Genomic DNA, 22,755 nt, shown 5'->3' with positions numbered 1-22,755 from the left:
ATGATAAAATTCTTTCAATTCCTTCAAAATATAATTGTAAATCATTTAATTACTACTACCTCGACAGCAACACTAATTAATTAAGATTAATTTCAATTTGTTTGGTTAATCTCCGGCTTATATGTAACATCTTTCAGATCGAAAATTCAATTCGCACACTAAAATCAACTCAGCATAAACCTGCTCTGTGTTTCCGTACATGAATTTTTAACCAACAAGAGTCTCTATATCCGATGTTCATTTTCTTTCAACTTAATTACAAATTTTTTTCGACCCGGCTTTTCTCACAGTGTTAAAGCAAAATTGCAAGGTTAATTCAGAAAAATGAAGATTGTTCATATCCCCCCCCCCCAAAAAAAAAGTCGAGATTAGCAAAATAAGGTATACCCCCGAGTACCCAAACTCCGTCACCATAAGTAGAAAACATTCCGCGTTTTTCTGCAATTTATTTTTTGCGGTTTTTATCATTTGCAATCACTAAATATAATCTGAAACGTTATGATTTATAAAATTATTAAAAAAAATATTTTCATTATTATTCAATTAAGCCCTCTGAATACGACGTTTATCACACGTGCTATCATAGTTTATGAACCTAACTGCGTCACCTACATGACCTATGATACGCCAGGAAATGAAGACACATTAACAATTTAGTTTTAACTCAACTTGTATATAGGCCAAGTTAAAATAAGTAAAATCGGTGTATACAATTTAAATTGTATTTAATTTTATCAAAGTGGATCGCCAGAATTAAAAAATGGGTCCTTGTAACAACAATCACAATGACCTTTTCAGAATGTATGGAAGCCGTTTGATTTCTGTCCTTACATATTTCAAAAATATCATATCAATAATGAATATATTGATGAGTACATTATTTATTTATTACATTTTTAATAAATGTTGCATATTCTAAATACCGACATACCGTATATATCTGTAACCCTGTATAAGGCAAACATAATTACGGCATGAGCGATTTGACGTTATTATCAAGTGTAGTGCATGAATGATATTGCGGACTGATAAAATGTATTAATAACCTTAATAAAAAATAAATAATGTGAAATGTTTCATCTTGACCTCTCTTAAAATGACTGAACACCGTAAATCATCAAATGGGCCCGCATGTCAGAAATGTCGTTATTTTAGTGCACCCATGAAAAAGTGTTAGCTGATTTCACGCAATTATTGTTGCATAAAATGAACAAGGTGTAATTTTGTTATGTTTGAACACATTCTTAAATTTTACCGTTGTAAATTGTTGACATTTGATTGAAGATTTCTGACATGCAAAAAGTGACGTCATAACCGCACTTGATTTTAAACGGCGAGGAGTTTCCCGAAAGTGACGGAGTTCAGAGGCGGATCCAGCAATTTGGAAAAGGGGGGGGGGGGTCCATTTCATGAAAACCAATATGTGCAAAATTCATCATTTGTCAATAAACAAGGACTTTTTTGAACATTTTCCGTGCGTATACAACTGTATTTAATAAACATTTATCTCATCACTATCTATTTCACATCTATTTCAACAGCAGAGTGCACTGCATTATTGAGCGTTTTGCCGTTTTGGTTTAGGTAAGGAAGACTTGCATAATATCTAGCCTCAAGCTCAAGTCTCCAGCAATGAGAAAGTATGTCTATGCTTGATAGAAAAGAAACACTAAAAAACAAAAAAATAACTCAGACTAATTACGCCAAACTATTATAAAAATGAATATTTTGGTAACTTTTTTATGTCTTTGATGATTTTAAATTCTGAACTATTTATCGATTTTGACTTCTATCGATTGCCTTCTTAAATAAAGGTCTAAATGATAGGATATGACAAAAGAAAGGGGATAATTTATCTGCTGAATAGATGGTACATGTGTAATACAGTGCATGGTAAAAGCAATTGTCGTCCCAGGGAACTTATGTTACCTCTATAGTGGGTGCGCTACATCATTCGGCACTAGTACAGATGCGATCATATTTAGAAAAGTTTTGAAAAGTTGGGCATTTTCATAATAATTTACATATAAACCCTTTACACGGTATTTTTGTTACAAAATTTCCGATTCTTGGAAACAAAAAAGGCTTTCTTTTGTGTTTCATGGAGGTAGCTAGCATTCCAGAAAAATAGCATAACCCGCATAATCGGGTTATGTAATTTTCTTTGTATTTTTCGTATGAAACGAAGTAAAACTCATCTATTATAATTACTTTAGTTAATTAACTAAACAATACATTTGAAAGCGGCTTTTTAAAGTAAAACGGTTGCGTGTACTCGTACTTGAACGTCGTTTAACTCGATGGCTTGTCAGTTCAAAACTGTATGAACTATAATTAATCTTTTTTTAAGAAATAGAGTAGAAAATAAATTGTACCGTAGATGTTATTATAAATCTAAGTTTTTAGCGATACTGCTTAATTTTGTGTATTTTTTCGTGATTTTCCACATGTTTACTCAGTGTAGTAAACACCAGATGCTGAAGGGGAGTACAATGTACTTTATTTCGATAAAAAAATCGATATGGTTTTTCATATAAGAACACAATTATGGGACGCAGTACGATATTCTTTAAATAAGCAATTTTTAAAGCATTTATTTGAAATAATTACAGTATTTCTATTATAAATGGCAAAAATTGCCTTTAAATAGGCATTGAACGTTTTCAATTTTTTTTTATATGTCCCAGAGAAAGGGGGGGGGGGTTCCGACCCCCGGAACCCCCCCCCCCCCCCCCCTCTGGATCCGCGTCCGCCAATGGTCAGTTGGGGTAGTGACGGAGTTAATGGGCTATGCGAGACACATTGAACATTTGTTTTATTGTTGCAACCCCATAACCATCAACTTCTAAAATATTCACCCCACCTCTTTGGAAATTTCTGGATCAACCACTGGAAGTGGTGTCATCTTCCTCCATCTCTTTTAGCCACCTTTCCAATTTATATTTCCCGCCAGTAATCTGCAATTTCCACCAATCAAATTAAAGAATCAGCGACTTCCGGTTCTTTACCCTCGTTGAGCGCCATTTTCAACAAAAATGAATTGAAGAGGGAAGAAAGCGCCAAGAAATTTTCTTATCATAATGGAGGTCGACGAGACCCCAGAAACCACAGAGCAAGTCTCCAGACCTGTTAATCTGGAAACAGGTACAAAAAACTTGAAGCTGTTTCCGCTGTCTAACATTTTTTCTTTGTCTTAATTTTTGTTTGAAATTTTTGGTAAATTCTGTGGTTTACTTTATGTTGTTGATAGTGAAAAACGTGTTTGTCACTCGCTTACTGTTTTTTTTGTTTGTTTTTTTTTTGAGCAATTTTAGCATGTACTTGAAGCGCAACGTGTATTTCATTAAGATACTGTATTTGTAAAGATTTGTCAAGTTAAGAAGCAGATGCAGATATCAGTTATCAGTATAAAGGACAGTCAAAAGATGGTTGACATTAATGTAATTATACACCAAAAAAAAAAAAAAAGATTGGAAAAGCTAAGTGAAAATTGCACTAAGATACATATGAAGTTTCAACAAACATTTTGTTTATACTTTTTGTTTGCAGATTTTGGTCCTATAGAAATCCCTCCTGCACCGGAGTCTGTGGCATCTTATGAAGTGAATGGACCACGTCTTATGATATCAAAAATTGTCAATGAAAATTTCAAATCCTATGCTGGGGTTCAAACATTGGGGCCCTTTCACAAGGTCTGAAGATTGATAGTTTTATCGGCTGAATGCATGGAATTGTTTATTCACTAATAAGTAATAAAATGGACAAGTTTGGTTTTACAGAGTTTCACATCTATCGTGGGTCCCAATGGAAGCGGGAAGTCAAATGTCATAGACTCCATGCTGTTTGTTTTTGGTTTCCGGGCCAACAAGATCCGATCCAAGAAGATAAGTGTGTTAATTCACGACAGTGAGAACCACAAGAACCTGGACTTCTGTACCGTGGGAGTACACTTCCAAAAGATCATTGATACCGGGGTAAGTACAGTATTTTGGATCAATATTGTAGGTAAATTGTGGATGTAGGCTTAATTTCCCTCATCTAGGCTTTAAATCTTTTGCATGTTTTAGTATCCTATGTACAAATTTAAAGAAAGTGTTTTATACAGTTTGATCCCATGTAATAAATATATTTTGTTTTCTAACGGTTTAAAAATACAATTTGATTTTAAAATTTATTAACTTGAATATTAACTATAACTGTCAGTGTCACATTTTAAAACCTTTTCTAAATATAGGTATCATTTGAATTAAATGATGTTAAAGAATTGGATTTTTTAAATAATTTTTTCCCTGCCTGCCTGTATTTAAAATAGCATTTGTGGTATATTAAATCCATCCCAGAGATTTCACTGAATACATATTTAAAAAAAAAAACCTATTTGTGTTGATAGGATGGTGAGAATGATTACACAGTGGTTCCTGGGTCGGAGTTTGTGGTCTCCCGTACCGCACACAGAGACAATAGTTCTTATTACACAGTAGACGGGAAACGTAAGACCTACAAAGAGGTAGCCACCATTCTGAGACGAAGTGGTATAGACCTGGATCACAACCGCTTCCTGATTCTGCAGGTAAATTTCCTCATGGACCAAATCTTTGTTTACCTAATAATTGCAGAAATCAGGGGAGAATAGAATGAAAATAAAACATTGAGTATACGGTAAGGAGTCTGAAGAAGTGATTTTAGAAAATGGGTAAAACAATGAATCATGAGTGTTACTGGGTGTCAGAAAATAATGGATACTGATTGATTGTATAGTGAAGAATGATGAGACAGTTTTATTTTGTCAGGGAGAGGTGGAGCAGATAGCAATGATGAAACCTAAAGGTCAGAACGAGAATGATGATGGAATGTTGGAGTTTCTGGAAGACATCATTGGAAGCAATCGATTCAAGGAGCCTATCGAAATTCTGGCCAAGCGGGTGGAGACACTGAATGAACTTCGTGGCGAAAAGGTTCAATTGACATTATCTTACTACTAAAAGGGGCATGGTCACAATTTTGGTCAACTCTTATTTCTATGTTTTTATTATTTACAATGCTTTAGAAATGCATTTTTAATGATCAAATTAAATTTGAGAGTCATTCGTAGAGTAATAAGCAAGATACAGGGCTCACAATTCTTTGTCATGTAAACAAGGCTCGTGCCCTGTATTTGTTTACATAGGTTCAATATTACAGTAGAAAATCTTTTTCCAGCGTCTTTGTCTATCTTTTATTTATTTTATTAAGCATAGATACATAGTTCCTAACCTTTAACACATTCGTTTAAGGTTTAAAACTGAAATTTTTACTTCAACGTTCAAAATGTAAACAAAACGCTTTGTTTACATAACGAAGAATTTCAAGCTCTGTAACTCGCTTATAACTCAACAAATGACACTCAAATTTCGGTTGCCTTTTAAAAATGCCTTTCTGAAGCATTGTAAATATTAAAACCGGAAAAATGATTTTTGACCAAAATCGTGACCATGCCCCTTTAAGACTTTTCTCACAATAAGCTCTGCTGAACTGATGTCATTGTTAAGGTTCAGATGACATTAACTCACTAAGACTTTCCTCACCATAAGCTTTGCTGAACTGATGTCATTGTTAATTGTAGTTAAACTCAATCCTTGTATCTTATTTCAGCTAAACAGAGTTAAAGCTGTGGAAAAGGAAAAGGATGATTTAGAAGGATCCAAAAATGAAGCAGTGGAATACCTAAGTATGGAAAATGAAATAGTTCATCTCAAAAATAAAATCTACCAGAAATATGTGTAAGTTTATTTGTAATGACCCATTTGTCTCATCCTATTGTGTCTGATTTATAAATGTAGTCTTGGTCATATAAATATTTGCTGCAATCCAGTTTGCCAGTGATAAATTGTGAAAGTTAAGTGGTTGGGAATAAAAGTTTTTCAAGTAATAGCCATTTATCATAATGTGCAAGATATTTGAGATATATATGGAAAGCTGCAATTTTTTTTAAACTTGTTTGTAGAATGGAATGTTCAGAGAATGAAAAGAAAGCTCAAGAGGAATATGATAAGATTTATGAAGGAATGAAAGAAGTAAATGACAAAATGAAAGTTATTACTGATGCCAAGAAAGAAAAGGAAACGGCATGTAAAAAGATAGTTAAGTATGTATTTTAGTATTCTCTGATTGATGAGGGTTTTTTTTTTTTATTTAATGGAAAAGTTGATTTTAAATGGGAGTTTTTATTGAACTTGAGAGATTTTCAAGTACATTTATTTATATTTCTTTTGTAAAGGGATTTTGAAAAATTAACCAAGGATGTGGAGGAAACAAAAGAGAAGTTTGCAGATTTTGAGAAACAGGATGTGAAGTGTCGAGAAGATTTAAAACACGCCAAGGGAAAGACAAAAAAATTAGATAAAACTCTGGAACAGGAGAAGAAAAGAGTAAGTAATGAATGACAAGTGATCAGGACTATTAGTGTTGACCTGAACTTGTAATAATGACTTCTTATATATCTAACATTCTTTGTTGAACTAGAATGTGTAACCCCTATGTAAGAGTAAAACATGTATCCTTAAAAAATTTTTGGGGGGGGGGGGTTGTCCTTAAGTAAATTGTAATTTCAATGTTTAGGTTCCTTCATCAATTTATATTTCCTCTTTGATTTTTTCATTCATATAGGAGGAATATATATGGTTTATTGTAGAATCTAAAGGCTATCGATAAATATTCAAAGCAAATATAGGGTTAATCTTCGAGTTACATTAGATGTATAAATTTAATGCATTTTGAATAAATGTGTTTCAGGTAGAAGAACTTACCCTTATGCCTTCAGAGCTGGAGAAGACCATCACGGACCACAAGAAGAAGTTGGAGAAGTTAGAGGGGGACAAAAAGATAGAAGAGGATAAACTGGCCGCGGTCATGGAGAGCCTCAAGACAGAGACCAAGGTATGAACTACTCTGTGTGTTCTAGACCAAGGTATGGATAGGTCTGTTATAGACAGTCTTTGTGAACAACAATAAACAGACAAGTTCTCTTAGTTGGAACAAAAATATTATGATATTACAGCAAAACTCGGTTATAACGAAGTCACTGGGACCTAAGAAATTACTTCATTATATCCGTAATTCGTTATAACCGTATAAGAAATTAATTAAATTTACATAGCTGGGGATCAAAGATGACTTCGCTATATCCGTGAATTCGCAATATCCGTGTTCGTACTACACGAGTTTAACTGTATATCTAAAAATATTTGATTTCATAATGCTAGAAATTTGAGCTGTAATCAATATATAGAAGAAAAGTTGACCTCTCCAATTTTTAGGTGTTCTGGGATGGTTTTGGAGCATTCAATCAACAAAACCCAGTTTGAAAATGTACACATATCTTTAACTTATTTTAGGGTTTGCAAGAAGAAAAAGACAAGAAGGAAACAGAATTATTGGAGCTTCAGAAATCAGTGAATGAGACCAAGTCTACGGTAGGACACATATCTTATGGTGTCGTTGCTCCCCTTTTGTGTTTTCATCAAAAACTAAAAAAAACATGTTTATATATGGAGAGAGCAAGCAGAGGCTAGGCCAAAATTAATACATAAAAAAGGAGCTATCTTCCTTCCCACCATGAAAAATTTGGGTTGGAGTACATCAAACATAAATTATTAATGCTGGTCCTTTGATTAGGATATTTAGAAGGTGTCTATTCACTATCTTTAATTGGTGCTTTGTCCCCATTTTCAAAATATACATGAAATTTAGAAAGAGCATTAGAATATTACCAGTAGAAAAAGTATGACTATATGAGACATGAAATGTTTAGAATGTTGATTTTCCTAAATTTGCTCTTTAATAATACTATTAAATATTACCCATAATAACTGCTCAAGGCCCAGTACTGTAGATAAACTGAAGACTTTTATCACTGTGTCTTTTAATTTTGTGTTTTCATTGTTAAATGTTGAAATTGAAAGATTGTGTTATCATTTTATTTACAGTTAAACATCGCTCAATCTGAACTGGATATCTACCTCAGTAACCAACAGAGCGAGACCAGCAAGCTCAAGGAGATGCAGAAAAACCAACACAAGGCTGAGAGCACGCTGAAGGACCGAAAAAGGTGATCGTCTCTCATCAGCTGCTCAGTGCTTAGTATTCCAGGCTGACAGTTTAATCCATGATTAACTATATGAGGCCCCTGAAGTTATATGAATGCTTTACTGACTGTTTTTTTTCCAACAGTGAGACTGCTAACCTGGTGAAGAATATCCCAGAGATGGAGAAGCTTCTACAGAAAGCCAAGTCTGACCTGGAGACGGCTGTGGACAGTGATTCCAAGCTCTCAGAACAGGTAAGATTATCAATACCCGAGTCTTTGCAATACCTGAGTTAACAGGTAAGATCATCACTACCTGACTTGGAGACGGCAGTGGACAGAGTTTCCATCAATATCAGAGTTGTAACACCAGAATCAAGAAGATTAACATCAATGGTAGTCATGAAATACTCTATAATAGTCACATTAAAATCAGTAATGGTCCTTATTTAAAGAGATGTAAACAAGAGACATTTTATACTGTACATTTAAGATGTTAACTGAATTAAATTCCAAGTACTGATTTTGATGACATTTTACAGTTAAGAAGTCTTAGAGCGAAGGTAGAGGAGGCCAGAAGCTCCATGCAGGCAGCCAGGAGTAAAGGGAAAGTGATTGATTCCCTGATGGCACTGAAGAAGAGCGGTCAGATGCCGGGTCTCTATGGCAGGCTGGTATGTAGTAGACATGTGAATCAAAGATAGATTTAGAATATAATAGAATTAAACAGTTTTATCAAACTACTGCATGGTCTCAATGGGCAGGCTGGTATACATGTAGAAGCCATGTGTGCATAATGAAAGATATATTTAGGATATGAAAAAAATTATTAATTTTGACAAACTTTGAACTCTGTGAAGGCTTTTAAATAGGTCAGGATAATGATTAAAAAGAACACAGATCCATAGATTTAACAATCCAATACCTTATTTCAGCTACACTAGTTTCACATTAGCTGGTTATACCCCTGAGTGATTTATAAGGAAATTGACCTTTAAATTTGCATCTATATAAGTATGGAAGTATGGACTGTAATATACAAAAGTTTCATCAATTTTTTGTCCCCCGCAGCAACGCGGAGCGGGGACATAGAAATGCTGGCCGGGCGTCCGTGTGTCCGTGCGTCCGTCCGTCACACTTTTTTGTAAGCGCTCTCATGCCTACAAATTTTGACGGATTTTCATTAAATTTATACCAAATGTTTATAACACTATTACCTTGGTCAAGTTCGAAAATCAGCATTGGTCGATACTTTTTGTTGGAGTTATGGGACTTTGACTGCAATAATGACTCCGTTTTATCCAAAAATTGACCTTGTAAGCGCTCTCATGCCTACAAATTTTGACAGATTTTCATTAAATTTATACCAAATGTTTATACCACTATTACCTTGGTAAAGTTTGAAAATCAGCATTAGTCGATACTTTTTGTTGGGGTTATGGGACTTTGACCACAATAATGACTCAGTTTTATCCAAAAATTGGCCTTGTAAGCGCTCTCATGCCTACACATTTTGACAGATTTTTATTAAATTTATACCAAATGTTTATACCACTAATACTTTGGTCAAGTTCGAAAATCAGCATTGGTCGATACTTTTTAGCTCACCTGAGCTGAAAGCTCAAGTGAGCTATTCTGATCACATTTTGTCCGTCGTCCGTCTGTCCGTCTGTCTGTCCGTCCGTCCGTCCGTCTGTAAACTTTTTACATTTTGAACTTCTTCTCTAAAACCGCTAATCCAATTTCAACCAAATTTAGCACAAAGCATCCTTATGGGAGGGCGAATATAAATTGCAGAAATAAAAGTCCGATCTTTATTCAAAGCGGAGAAAACCTTGAAACTGTAGAAAAAGGGGGGTGCATTTTTAAAAATCTTCTTCTCAAGAACTACCGAGGCAAATACAACGTAGTTTGGCATAAATTATCCTTATGGGAAGGAAAATATAAATTGCAAAAATTAAGTGCTAATTCTGTTTCAAATCTGAGTTATTACGAAAATAATAATAAAGGAAAGGCGTGTTTCAGCTTCGCGTTCGGCATCCGGTAAAATGGGTAGGCAAGACTTGGCCAGGGCAAAACAAAAGATTGGCAGTTATTAATCTGCCAATCTCATTAAAATTTCAGGATATTTGATGGACTAGTATATTTGTATTCGCTGTAAATATTGCTGCAAAATAATGCGTATTTGGAATTGACGATTGCCGATCTGCCCCGGCTTTTATTTTGCCACGGCCCGGGTTTGCATACCCATTTTACCAAGACTCGTATTCCATACTTCTAAAACGAGGTTCTTTGTTTAAAGCAGCCATGACATTATACGAAAAAGGGTCGATCTGACTATGATGAATTTGCTTGTTGTGCAACAGTTCGCGTATGAAGGGAAATTTTTGAAACATGCAAAATATATTGGTGCCGATTTTGTGAAGTAAATTGAGGCTAAAAATTTCAATGCGTTGACAGTTTTCACACATGACGTTGGTGTTAGCTTCTTCTGATTTTCGTTTCGTTTTCATTATTTATGCTTTGTAACATGGAAACTATCGTCTGTATTTCGTGATTTTTACGTATCAAATCAAACAGAGACTTCGGTAAATCAAACAGTTAACTGTTTACCTGCGCAAATTAAGCAAAATCTGATGTATAAAAAAGTACTGAAATACAATTCATTCTATCGGTAATTCGGCATTATCTTTTGCGTAATGGTAGATTAATGCAATAGGTTTTGTTGAGAAGCTCGGCATTTTCTCGAGTTTATTCAGTTTAAATAGAGTTTGATATCGCTGACGGAAATATGTAGGTATATACATGTATATATATGATTCATTTCGAAAAAATAAATTGTGTTCTTTATTTGTTATACATGTAGTGCATGTTTCTTGTGTTTAATTGTTTACAATTTCTATTTACTAACCATATTTGAGTGTTAAGCTTCGAATTATAAGCAAGATTAAGAGATTTGCTCACAATTCTATATGTTTGTACACAGATCTTAAAAACTAAAGATTAGAAAAGTAAAAAAATTGTCAATATTTATTAAGAAAATTTTCAAAGTCTGTTCTTCCAGAAACCAACTTTAACAACTTATTGTATTGTAAACTTAACCTTTTTAGCTCACCTGAGGGTGGGGCCACAATGGGGGGGGGGGGGGTCGAAGATTAACAAATGAATAATTAAATAGAGTAAATCTTTAAAAATCTTCTTCTCAGAAACTAATCAGCCAGGAAAGCTAAAACTTGTGTGAAAGCATCATCAGGTAATGTAGATTCAAATTTGTGAAAATCATGACCCCCGGGGGTAGGGTGGGGCCACAATCGGAGATCGAAGTTTAACATATGAATATATAAAGTAAATCTTTAAAAATCATCTTCTCAGAAACTAATCGGCCAGGAAAGCTGACACTTGTGTGGATGCATCCTCAGGTTGTGTTAATTCAAAGTTGTGAAAATCATGAACCCCAGGGGTAGGGTGGGGCCACAATGGGGGATCGAAGTTTAACAAAGGAATATAGAGTAAATCTTTAAAAATCTTCTTCTCAGAAACTTATCAGCCGGCAAAGCTGAAACTTGTGTGGAAGCATCCTCAGGTAGTGTAGATTCAAAGTTGTGAAAATAATGACCCCTGGGGGTAGGGTCGGGCCACAATGGGGGATCGACGTTTAATATATAATTATATAGAGTAAATCTTTTAAAAAATTCTTCTTAGAAACTAATTAGCCAGGAAAGCTGAAACTTGTGTGGATGCATCCTCAGGTAGTGTAGATTCACATTTGTGAAAATCATAACCCTGGGGGTAGGTTAGGGCCACAATGGGAGATCGATGTTTTACATAGGAATAAACAGAGTAAATCTTTAACAATCTTCTTCTCAGAAACTAATCAGTCAGGAAAACTGAAACTTGTGTGAAAGCATCCCCAGGTAGTGTAGATTCAAAGTTGTGAAAATCATGATCCCCAGGGTAGGGTGGGGTCACAATGGGGGGGGGGGGTGTCAAAGTTTTACAAAGGAATATATAGGGTAAATCTTTAAAAATCTTCTCAGAAACTTATCAGCCAGATGATTCTTTATAATTGTTAAGACTTTGGCCCCAGGACAATTCTATGGCCTCACGAGAAGGTTCAGAGGTTGATGTACGTTTATATCCCATATATAAACTATTGTTAAGGATCTTTTTGAGAACTGCAATACTCAACATATGATATGACTATAAAAGCATCCTGTTAGAAAAGGGACTGATGATTATAAACATAAGAATATCCAGGGGAAAATGGATTTTATTTATACAGGATCTACATGTATTATTGTACATTGTCCAGATAGTTTGTATTATGACTCCATTAAGCTGATTTTATCATACCTATTGTTCCTCAGGTGAGCGATGTGGCCCATGGGCCTCTTGTTTGTTGGAGTTATGGGACTTTGACCACAATAATGACTCCGTTTTTTCCCAAAAATTGACCTTGTAAGCGCGCTCATGCCTACAAATTTTGACGGATTTTCATTAAATTTATACCAAATGTTTATACCACTAATACCTTGGTCAAGTTCCTAAATCAGCCTTGGTCGATAGACTCGATACTAGTATACTGCTTGACCGGCGGGGGACCCTGGAATTCTATTCTTGTTGAATTTGTTTTAGGGGGACCTTGGAGCTATTGACATGAAATACGATGTTGCGATATCTACTGCGTGTGGAGCGTTGGACCATATCGTGGTTGATACCGTGACATCCGCCCAGAAATGTGTGGAGTACCTGAAGAAGAACAACATAGGGGCCGCCACATTTATCTGTCTGGAAAAGATGGAGAGATGGAAGGAACACACCAAAAGGAAAATTCAAACGTGAGTTTATTGATTTTGCATTATTTTCAAATATATCACAAATGCTAGGAATAGTATTGTACATTATGCATTATATGTTTTGAAGAAATGACCAAGACACTGTGAATTTTATAATGATGAAGATTTTCCAATAAACATGAACAAATGATCTTAACTGAAATTTTACATTTAAAACTTTTTTTTTTCAACAGTCCTGAAACCGTGCCAAGACTTTTTGACTTGGTAAAAACCAAGGAAGAAAAAATTCTCCCAGCATTCTATTTTGCCTTGAGAGACACATTGGTTGCCAATGACTTGGACCAGGCTACACGGATTGCGTACGGGAAAACAAGATACAGGGTCGTGACCCTGCAGGGACAGCTACTGGATCAGTCAGGTACGTGTGTGGGTGCAGCAACAGATGTAACAGTCTTGTATATGTAAAGTCTAATATGTTTTAATCTGTGATAAAAGAGAATTAATGTTAATATATTTTATTTAGGAACCATGAGCGGGGGTGGTAAAACTGTATGTCGGGGACGAATGGGGTCGTCGATAGCATCCGAGGTGGATCCTAAAGAACTCAACAACATGGAGAACTCTCTGGAAAAGGTATGTACCTGTCACTCAGTAAACATAGTGAGAAATGCCCATTATAAAAGGTTCAAAAATTAAAGACTGATACTTTCTCTTTGATTTAGGTCACAGCAGATGCTCAACAAAGCAGGGCCAACAAAGAGAAACTGGAGGATGTAATCCAGCAGAACCAGAAGGACTTGTCCTTTATGAAGCACAAGCTGCAGAAATGTGAAATGGAGATCACAGTAAGTATTAACCAATCCACTGAACTAAAGTTATAATTCAAACCACATTACCTACACTATCAATGTTTGTGTTTCTGTCATGAGCCTTTACCATCCGCACAAGCTAAATAATGGTTTAATGATTGAATTATAAATGCTCTGGTAGCTTTGTTATTCTTTAATAGATAACTATTAAATGCATGCTATTTCTGTCACAGGCATTAGAAGAGCAAATAAAGTCCTTGACCTCACAAATCAAAGAGCAGGAAGGGAAGGTGAAGGCCGCTGCTCCAGATGAGAAACAGCTGAAAGATCTAGAGACCAAGGTCAACCAATATCGCAAAGGTCAGAACTCAGAAATTACACATACTCAGAATATATCTGATGCTTTCTAAATTTACTTAAGTCTTGTTTATATGGATATACATGGATATTGTTGTATTCAGACTTTGACAAGGCAAATGGGGCAGCATCAAAAGTGGAGGCTGAAGTCCAAAAGTAAGAACATCTACCAAATTCATCTGCAACAAAAAATCAAAATATCAGCTCACCTGACATCTGTAGTGGAGCAAATTGATATAGATGGTAGCATTACCAAAGATTTTTTTGCCCTTAATTTTTTTCATCATTTTAGGTTATGTGTAATGTATGAAGCATGCATATACTGGCAGATATTACAATTTCTGTGTATGTACATGTATATTCTTTTGAAAGTATGCTGTGTCAAACCTACAAAAGTAGACTAATTTACTATACTTGACATATGTTTATCTGTAATTTGTTCTGTAGACTTCACAAGCAGATAATGGACATTGGAGGAACGAAGATGAAGGCGGCCCAGTCATGTGTGGATGCTGTCAACAATAAGATAGACACGGTCACAGGACAAATCACCAAGGCCCAGGTCGGAATCAAAACCGCAGGAAGGTGAGGATCACTCTTCTCATAAGTCAGTCTTCTCCTGTACATACTGTAAACGTATTATATTTATCGAGTATGATATTTGGTGGAAATTAGTACTATTTTTATACATGCATGTATATGCATGGTATTTAGCGATGTTCTTGATTTAGCGAAACCTGCATTCCGCCAAGCGCTAAATAGAATACACAGCCAAATGTAGTATGTTTACAGTATTCATTAAAATTAACATTCTGGCCCTACAACATTTAATGCATCGTATTCACACTTCATCGATGAAATTGTTGTTCTAGAAAATGTGTTTAGTAAAGATGTTTGATTTACATTATGGCCAATTCCATATTTATATGTTTTTCTTTCATTTCACTCTATCTCATCTACAATTTCCATCTATCTCATTCATCTACAATTTCCCTTGAATTGCTCAGGAACTTAAAAAAAGCTGAAGAGAAAGTAAAAACAGCTGAGGAAGACATAGAGGAGAACAAGAACAAGATTACAGAGCTACAGGCCCAGTTAGAGACCCTAGAGAATGAAGCTACGACTGTGTTAAAGGCCTACAAGGATGCTCAGGTCGGCCCAAATTATTCATAGGAACTCTAACCCTTCAAACTCTTATCTTTAGGTGTATCTCACATTCAAAATCAAACTCTTTGTGGGATAGGTCCTGTATATTGTTTAGATTTCTGATTTTGTCAAAGATTTGAGGTTTATTCAAGAACGTTTAGCAAGTGACAGTAAGTTATTTCAACTCTCAAAGAAAGATTAGAGTCAATGAATTAAATCTACTAGTTGTGTTATCATTTTCACCAGATACTTTGTAATTAGTAGTTTTAATGAACACTTCATATTCATCATCTGCAATACCTGATGGAAGAAACAGAGCAGTATTGATAAATAAATTTGATACTAACAGGACAAGATGAAGGAGTCCGAGGTGGTTCTGAATGGTGTACAGTCGGAGATCGGTAAGCTGGAGCAGGAGGAGAACGACCTTCAGAAGGATGTGGTGGATGTACGACACGAGCTGGAGCGGATCGAGGGCATCGTCAAGAGCAACAAGCTGAAGGTCAAACACTGGAGGAAAGAGGTAACTACAGAACACTGAGATAAATACAGACAGCTATAGACTTACAGGGTGGGGGTAAAAAAGAGGTAACATACAAAACACAGGGATAAATACAGACAGCTATAGACTTACAGGGTGGGGGTGAAAAAAAGGTAACATTCAAAACACGGATAAATACACACAGCTATAGACTTATAGGGTGGGGGTGAAAAGGAGGTAACACAGCTATAGACTTACAGGGTGGGGGTGAAAAAAAGGTAACATAAAAAACACAGGGATAATGAGAGCTGATTGTATACTGGTCTATAAGAGTGAAAAAGAATAACATGTAGCTTGGAAACAAAGATAGATGAAAAATTTTATATAGTATGATAGCATGGGGAGGGGGGTTGTCTTAAAAAAATAAAGAGGTATAAAATGGTAAGCTCAAGTCAATGTTAAAGGCTAATGGGACAGGAAAATGTGTAAAAGAGGTAAAAGTGACGATGAAGGTTGCAAAGGTCTGTGAGATATGATCCATGTTATACCTTCACAGATGAGTGGCCTATCCCTGACCCCCATTGATGGTAAGGAGGTGGGAGAGTTGACCGAGCTGACCCCTGAGTCCTTGACCGACATTGACAAGGAGGGGGTGCAATATGAGATCACCGTCCTGGAGGAGAAATTGGCTCAAATGAAGCCCAACATGGCCGCCATCGCCGAATACCGCAAAAAGGTTGGTGAAGGTCTTAACCAAAGCTGAATGTGTAACTCTTCTAAATAGCATTCTTTTAGTGAAATTCAAGCATCAATTTGGTAAAGTTATTTAACTCTGTAGTTCATATAATATATACTTGTGAATTTGAAAGGTTAGTTATCTCTTATGAATCCCTGTCTGTAATAATTGAAACAGTTCCATGAAATTGTCACATATTTTCTTGTATAATTGTGAGGACATTCAGTGAACACAAGTCTAGAGTAAAAATGACAGGAAAAATGACATAATGATGTAGAGAAAAGTCATCGGCCATTAAATGTTCAAAGAAGTGTCAATGTAGGCTGGTTGGTTTAATGGGCGAGATAACAATCTAATCACTGACCTTATTAACTCATGTTCAACAAAATGACCTAGGGATAACAAACGAATCAAATTAAAAAGTCCAATTTTTGGTTAAGTCCAATTTTTTGTTGACATAGTTTTGGTGAATTAAATGAGCAAAATTAGAATTACATTTTTAGTTGCACACTTTGTATATATTTGTGATGCAGCCATCATTAGAAGCTGGATAAGTGTTTGATCCATACACTTGTATTATTGTGAAGTACTCCTCTCGATGACCAGAATTCTTTGATGCGTGTCTGTCAGTCAAAGCTGCTGTGAACTGTGACCAGATAATTCAGATCACAGCACGCTTTGATGGCTGGAACTTCATTGTCTTCATACATGTCTGGATCAGGAGCACTCGTCTTTCAAATTGTCATTTAGGCATTAAATGATGAAAAGGCTTTCCATTTATATAATGCCTCTTTATTTTAAAGTTTGGGAATTAAATGCAAATGCAGTATCAATATATATTTTTCACATTTATTAAAAAAAAATAATCATCATTTGTGATTAGTCAGGTGCTGTTAATTTAGAAAAGCGGTTAAATGTTGAATGTTCGTGCACAGTTAAAAACAAAAATCCTAAGAGCATATATGTTTCTATTGGAATTCACTTCACTACGAACTTTCCTGGGTTTTTCCCAATTACGACAGAGAGCACATGGCAGATGTGACCTGTCAGCAGAGGATGCTCACTCTTCCTAGGCACCTAATCCTACCACTATATTTTTAGAGGTCCGTCTTGCTCTGCTTTGAATTTGTATTTCATTTAAGGATTTTTGAGATGCTTGACAGTTTGTTATGGTCATTTTTTCATGTAGATTGTAGAATCATTATTATATCACCAGTACTAGGATGTAGATATCAATTTCTTAGTATTAATATGAAATAATTAGTATTAATATAAAATAATTAAGATTAATATGAAATAAAAGGACATGGGTTCCAGTATTTTTTGGTAAAGATTCAGTAATTTTCATTGAGATTGAACAGAAATATTGATTATATATTTGTTTGGTACCTCATTATTTTGAAATTAGTACACAGTTGGTATTGGCTCAGTAAAATATCTAAGTTCAGTTTGATGATTAATTACTTAAACATGTCACATGTATGTTTTAAAATTGTGACAAGAGTATATTTTGAATTGGCTGTCAATTACACTCTTGATTTATTACAACAAATAATTTAAGGGCTTCAGACTTGATTTTTTTTCACCTGATTAGGTGCACTAATTGCCACACAGCAGGAGTCCTGAGGGAATTTGCCTGTTGATTAAGTTATAGATATAACAGGTGTAACCCGCTAATCCAGTTTGAGTTTTATTAATTACTCATTACCTATGGGGAGGGTTGACAGGTGTGACTTATTTAGCCAGTATCCCTTTAGGGTAGAGATTCAGGTCTCACCTGGGGTAAAATCACTCAGGTGTCACAGAGTTACTCGGGTAAGGTGTATATAAGTAAGGGTACTGACCACATTGCTATCAATCGTCCAGGGAGTCTCAACAAGAGAGGAACATGGATAGTGGAAATGTGTGGTGTGGACCAATCAAAGTTGTTGTGATGTGTGAGTTACTGACCATATCACAGCACGCTTTGATGGCTTCACAGACCCACAAAAGCTACCTGACAGAGAACTTTTAAGTTTTGGCTAGAAGTCTTTTCTCTGACAGTAAATAAATTATGAATTAGATTGATTTACAATGTAGTACTTTACAAATTGCTGATAATTGTTAAATTATACTAAAGATCACTTATTGAAGCTTCAGAACTGTTTTATTTCTACATAGATATCTTGAAAATTTTAATGTTATCACATGTCCAACATTTACTATGGAATGTGTCCAGTTTGAGATTTGCTTCCGAAAGCACAAGATTGCAATATTGGCCAATGTCTTGCTTAGTGATTGAGAAATTTGACCGGTAATGACACATGCATAAATCTTGCTTTTGGTTGACTGCTTTTTATACCAATCTGTCCAACACTTGAGGAAGAGAAAAAATTATAATTCATACATTGGTAACTAAACCCAGAGCATGGAAACATCAACACTCCTTTTTATTTGCACATTTGATGTGTGCTTTCAACAATTTCTTTGAAAGGGAGGTTTTGATACAATGCTCATGAGTTCATAGATAGTTAAGACAAAACATACCAAATTTTCATGCTGTGACCATTGATGCATATTGTGTATATTGAGAATTAGAATTACATTCACAGGCATACACCATGGACACACTAAGTAAACCACTAAGTAAACTTTGATTTATTGGATTTATTGCATAACAGGTTCAAAACCTAAACTTAAATGCACAGATCCATTATCAGATTGCTATAGAATCTTGAATGTGCATTTTATATGTTGTAAAACTTTCTAAAATTCCCAACAGATACCCTCTCATGATATTTGATAAAAGCATTATTTTAGCAAAGTTAGGTGTATGTTTGCCTTGATAGGCTTTTTTGCACTTCAAAACAAGATACCGACAATTGTTATGATAGACGCTTGTGCATTTCAAAAGCAGACACTTTCCATGATTTGCACTTCAAAACCAGATACTTTCTGTGTTCTGTGAAAAATCTTGCTGCTTTTTTCATTCCTTTATTGATGCTCTGTAAGTCAATTTTCAAACATCACAATTCTAATCTACATTTATGTCCTATGAAACCTGATTCCCCAATCTGCATTTTTACAGACCCACCATCTTGTAAAGTTTACCAATATCTCTTCTTTGTCTGTAATAGGAGGAGCTGTATCTACAGAGGGTCGGAGAACTCGACAAAATCACGGACCTGCGGGACCAGCAGAGGAAGTACTTCGAGGAGCTGCGTAAGCAGCGATTGGACGAGTTCATGGCAGGGTTCTCGGTCATCACTAACAAGCTGAAGGAGATGTACCAGATGATTACGCTGGGCGGAGACGCAGAGCTGGAGCTGGTCGACTCCCTCGACCCGTTCTCTGAGGGCATCGTGTTCAGGTAAACTAGTTAAACTTTATAATGTATATTTTACACACCTAATAATTAATAACGTGAGACAGGGGTGAACAGTTGTTGTTGTTTATATTTTTTAATTAAGAACAAGGAGACCAGTAAGTGTGCTGGTGGATGTAACAGCATATTAAAACAATGTTCTCTTTGTGCTATGAGCTTGACCATTTTTCATCAATCGCACATTTCATAATATTTTCAATATTGCCATGCCTTTTTATGATGATACATGAACCACATATTAATGTTTTCTTTGCAGTGTGCGGCCTCCCAAAAAGTCGTGGAAGAACATCTCTAACCTGTCGGGGGGAGAGAAGACCCTAAGCTCCCTGGCCCTGGTCTTCGCTCTCCATCACTACAAACCCACACCCCTCTATGTCATGGATGAGATCGATGCTGCCCTGGATTTCAAAAATGTCTCCATTGTTGCTAATTACATTAAGGTACGATTAATTTTTATGAAATGATTACATTAAGACTGATTTCCCCCCCCCCCCTTTTGATGGGGGTATAAAGCCATTTAATTTATACCTTATACTATTTAGCCTATTGAATAATGGCAACTTGCTATTATTAAAAGGATGTATTTGCTTGAAATTAAGTTGCACTGTAACAAGAAATATCATTGAGTCCTTGTAAAGTGTGTTGTTGTGTTTTTCAGGAGAGGACTAGAAATGCCCAGTTTATCATCATCTCGCTCAGGAACAACATGTTTGAGTTGGCCGATCGACTGGTGGGGATCTACAAGACAGACAACTGTACCAAGTCGGTGACCGTCAACCCCAACAACCTCATCCTGCCCCTACAGGAAGTCAACGCTAACAGCTGAGGCGAAGTCAGATTGCTGATCAACTGATAAACAGGGACACCTGTTCATCTATAAATATATGATCAAGAGGGATCAAAATATAAACATGTGTGAAAGTCCTACCTGTTCTTTAGTTGTGAAGGGGCACCTGTTCAAAAGCCCTGTGTCAAGTGTCCTTCTGAGCATGGTATACAAACCTGTAGGAGAATCCTCCAAGATACTTGCTATGGGGTTGGTTATATGTAGTTGTACATATTTAAAGTTTTATGCTGCACTTGTAAACTAATTTTATATTAAAAGCAGTGTAGTATGTACTTTTCATAAACCAGATGAAACATTATTTTAAACCACAAATGTGTTCAGTGATTATACATTGCCATGTACTCATGTCATCTAAACTTTTAGAGCGAAAGTTTTTGTTTTGAGGGTGTAAAAAGGATGTCAATCAAATAACATGTAATTTATCACTCTTCTCCTTTTCTGCATCTTTCTCTAACTATATAAATGCATATTGTTTTACAAATCTTTTATTTATGGACAAGATGGTTATACTGTCTGCAATATGAATAAAAATTAAAAACAAAAATTTTTCTATCTAATATTCATTATTTTAAATGCAGTGTAGTATGTACTATTCATAAAAACAGATGAAAGATTATTTTAAACCACAAATGTGTTCCATGATTATATGTTGCCTTGTACTCGTCCCATCAGCAATTATGGAATTTGTATTCATTTCATCAACAATATTTGAGTAAAAGTTCTGCTTTGAGACTGTAAAAAAAAGATGTGAATCTAAAAACATGTAACTTTTTGTTCTTGCCTATCCCTCTCATTTTCTGCATCTTTCTCGAACTATTTTAATGCATAATTGTTTTACAAAATCTTTATTTATGGAAAAAAGGAAGAGATGTTGCTGCAATATGAATAAAAATTAAGACAGAACATTGTTCCATCTACTATTCAATATATCTATTTTTTTTTTTTTTATAGATAGTACAACACAATAACATAGTAATGTAAAAGATGTATACAGGGTATAGAATCCTGCCAAACCATAAGATGGGAATCAGGCTAGCACTTAATGAATTGGTCTGATCATAGACAGTGGCTTTTGAAGTATAACAGTTGTACCATTGCCATATTTTCTTTAAGCTGGCGTGAATGCAAAAACTGGTTTCAACTATCTGATAGAACTGTCCAAGACGACTTTTACCCTTATTTATGGCTTGTTAATGAGTGCCATTTTGATGGAGACATGACCTTTGCCTGCAACTCAAATCTGGGTCAACAGATAAATCTTCATTTCACATGCAACCATTGTGCCAAGCACTGTACACGTATTGCATTTAGCTGAATATTCTGTTTAGCGTCTGCCGAGTCAAAAACATTGCTGACTGAATGCACTTTAAGAAAAATTAGTTAAATCTGTCAGAACTAGTTGAAAATTCAATATCCACCAAATATTATAAGCTAAATGCAACATTTCCAGTATGAGCTGATGAATAGTCAGGGAGAGCTGAATAGACATGTCAATTCTATTCTAAACCCTTCTAAACTTTCTTGTGTAAAATGTCCACACAAGCTGCACATCTCTGTATCGTGGACAAATTTTATACACATCAGAAAAAAATCTATGCAGTGGTTAATTAGAACCGTTTTGGACAAATTCACCAGGGCAGCCATGATGCTAGTAATCAACACTAAGTGAGAGACACCACCTAAGTCTGTCCCAAGATATTTATACTGCACATTTGGATGTGCACATACCTGAGGGAGAAGTGCAATTGAAATTGATGAAAGGGAAAATTTCCAAGATAGCTTCATTGACACATTGTTTTTCACTCTGAAAAATTCACAGAAAGGAAAACCTAGAGATTTAAATCATTTATAATGGGGAATGTTTACATCTTTTCTCTTTGGGATTCTCTCAAAATTTTCATACTTTTGAATGAACATCATTTGAACCCAGAGGTATTTATAAAGATAGTACAATTTAAGAAAATGTGCCTCATATATATCTTGGGACAGACTATAGCTATTTCTACAGGTATATCCATGTACATATACTCACTGGAGATCATCTATTCAAAATAAAAAAAATCAACACTGAGTTTTAAAAAAAAAGTTTAAAAATGACTCGTTTAAATGCTCTGAAACATGAAACAAATTTTCTATGTAACAAAAATTGTGGAATGA

The 22,755-nt window shown here is 35.3% G+C and overlaps 1 protein-coding gene across 1 annotated transcript; it reads left to right on the top strand.

Moving 5' to 3' along the window:
- Window positions 1-2,986: 2,986 nt before the first annotated feature.
- Window positions 2,987-21,501, top strand: LOC105332675 (structural maintenance of chromosomes protein 4). The gene is made up of 26 exons (XM_034471880.2): window positions 2,987-3,144; window positions 3,550-3,692; window positions 3,780-3,974; window positions 4,391-4,570; window positions 4,791-4,955; window positions 5,632-5,759; window positions 5,984-6,124; window positions 6,257-6,407; window positions 6,772-6,915; window positions 7,374-7,451; window positions 7,965-8,086; window positions 8,209-8,317; window positions 8,605-8,736; window positions 12,698-12,900; window positions 13,092-13,276; window positions 13,382-13,491; window positions 13,581-13,703; window positions 13,901-14,027; window positions 14,129-14,180; window positions 14,472-14,609; window positions 15,032-15,176; window positions 15,520-15,693; window positions 16,208-16,387; window positions 19,504-19,736; window positions 20,008-20,191; window positions 20,410-21,501. The coding sequence occupies exons 1-26, from the start codon at window positions 3,081-3,083 to the stop codon at window positions 20,575-20,577; spliced, it is 3,774 nt and encodes a 1,257-aa protein (XP_034327771.2). The 5' UTR covers window positions 2,987-3,080; the 3' UTR covers window positions 20,578-21,501.
- The last annotated feature ends 1,254 nt before the right edge of the window (window positions 21,502-22,755 follow it).

This window comes from Magallana gigas, chromosome 8 (genome assembly GCF_963853765.1).
Source record: "Magallana gigas chromosome 8, xbMagGiga1.1, whole genome shotgun sequence".
Taxonomy (NCBI): Eukaryota; Metazoa; Mollusca; class Bivalvia; order Ostreida; family Ostreidae; genus Magallana; species Magallana gigas.
This window is presented reverse-complemented; position numbering and strand designations above follow the sequence as displayed.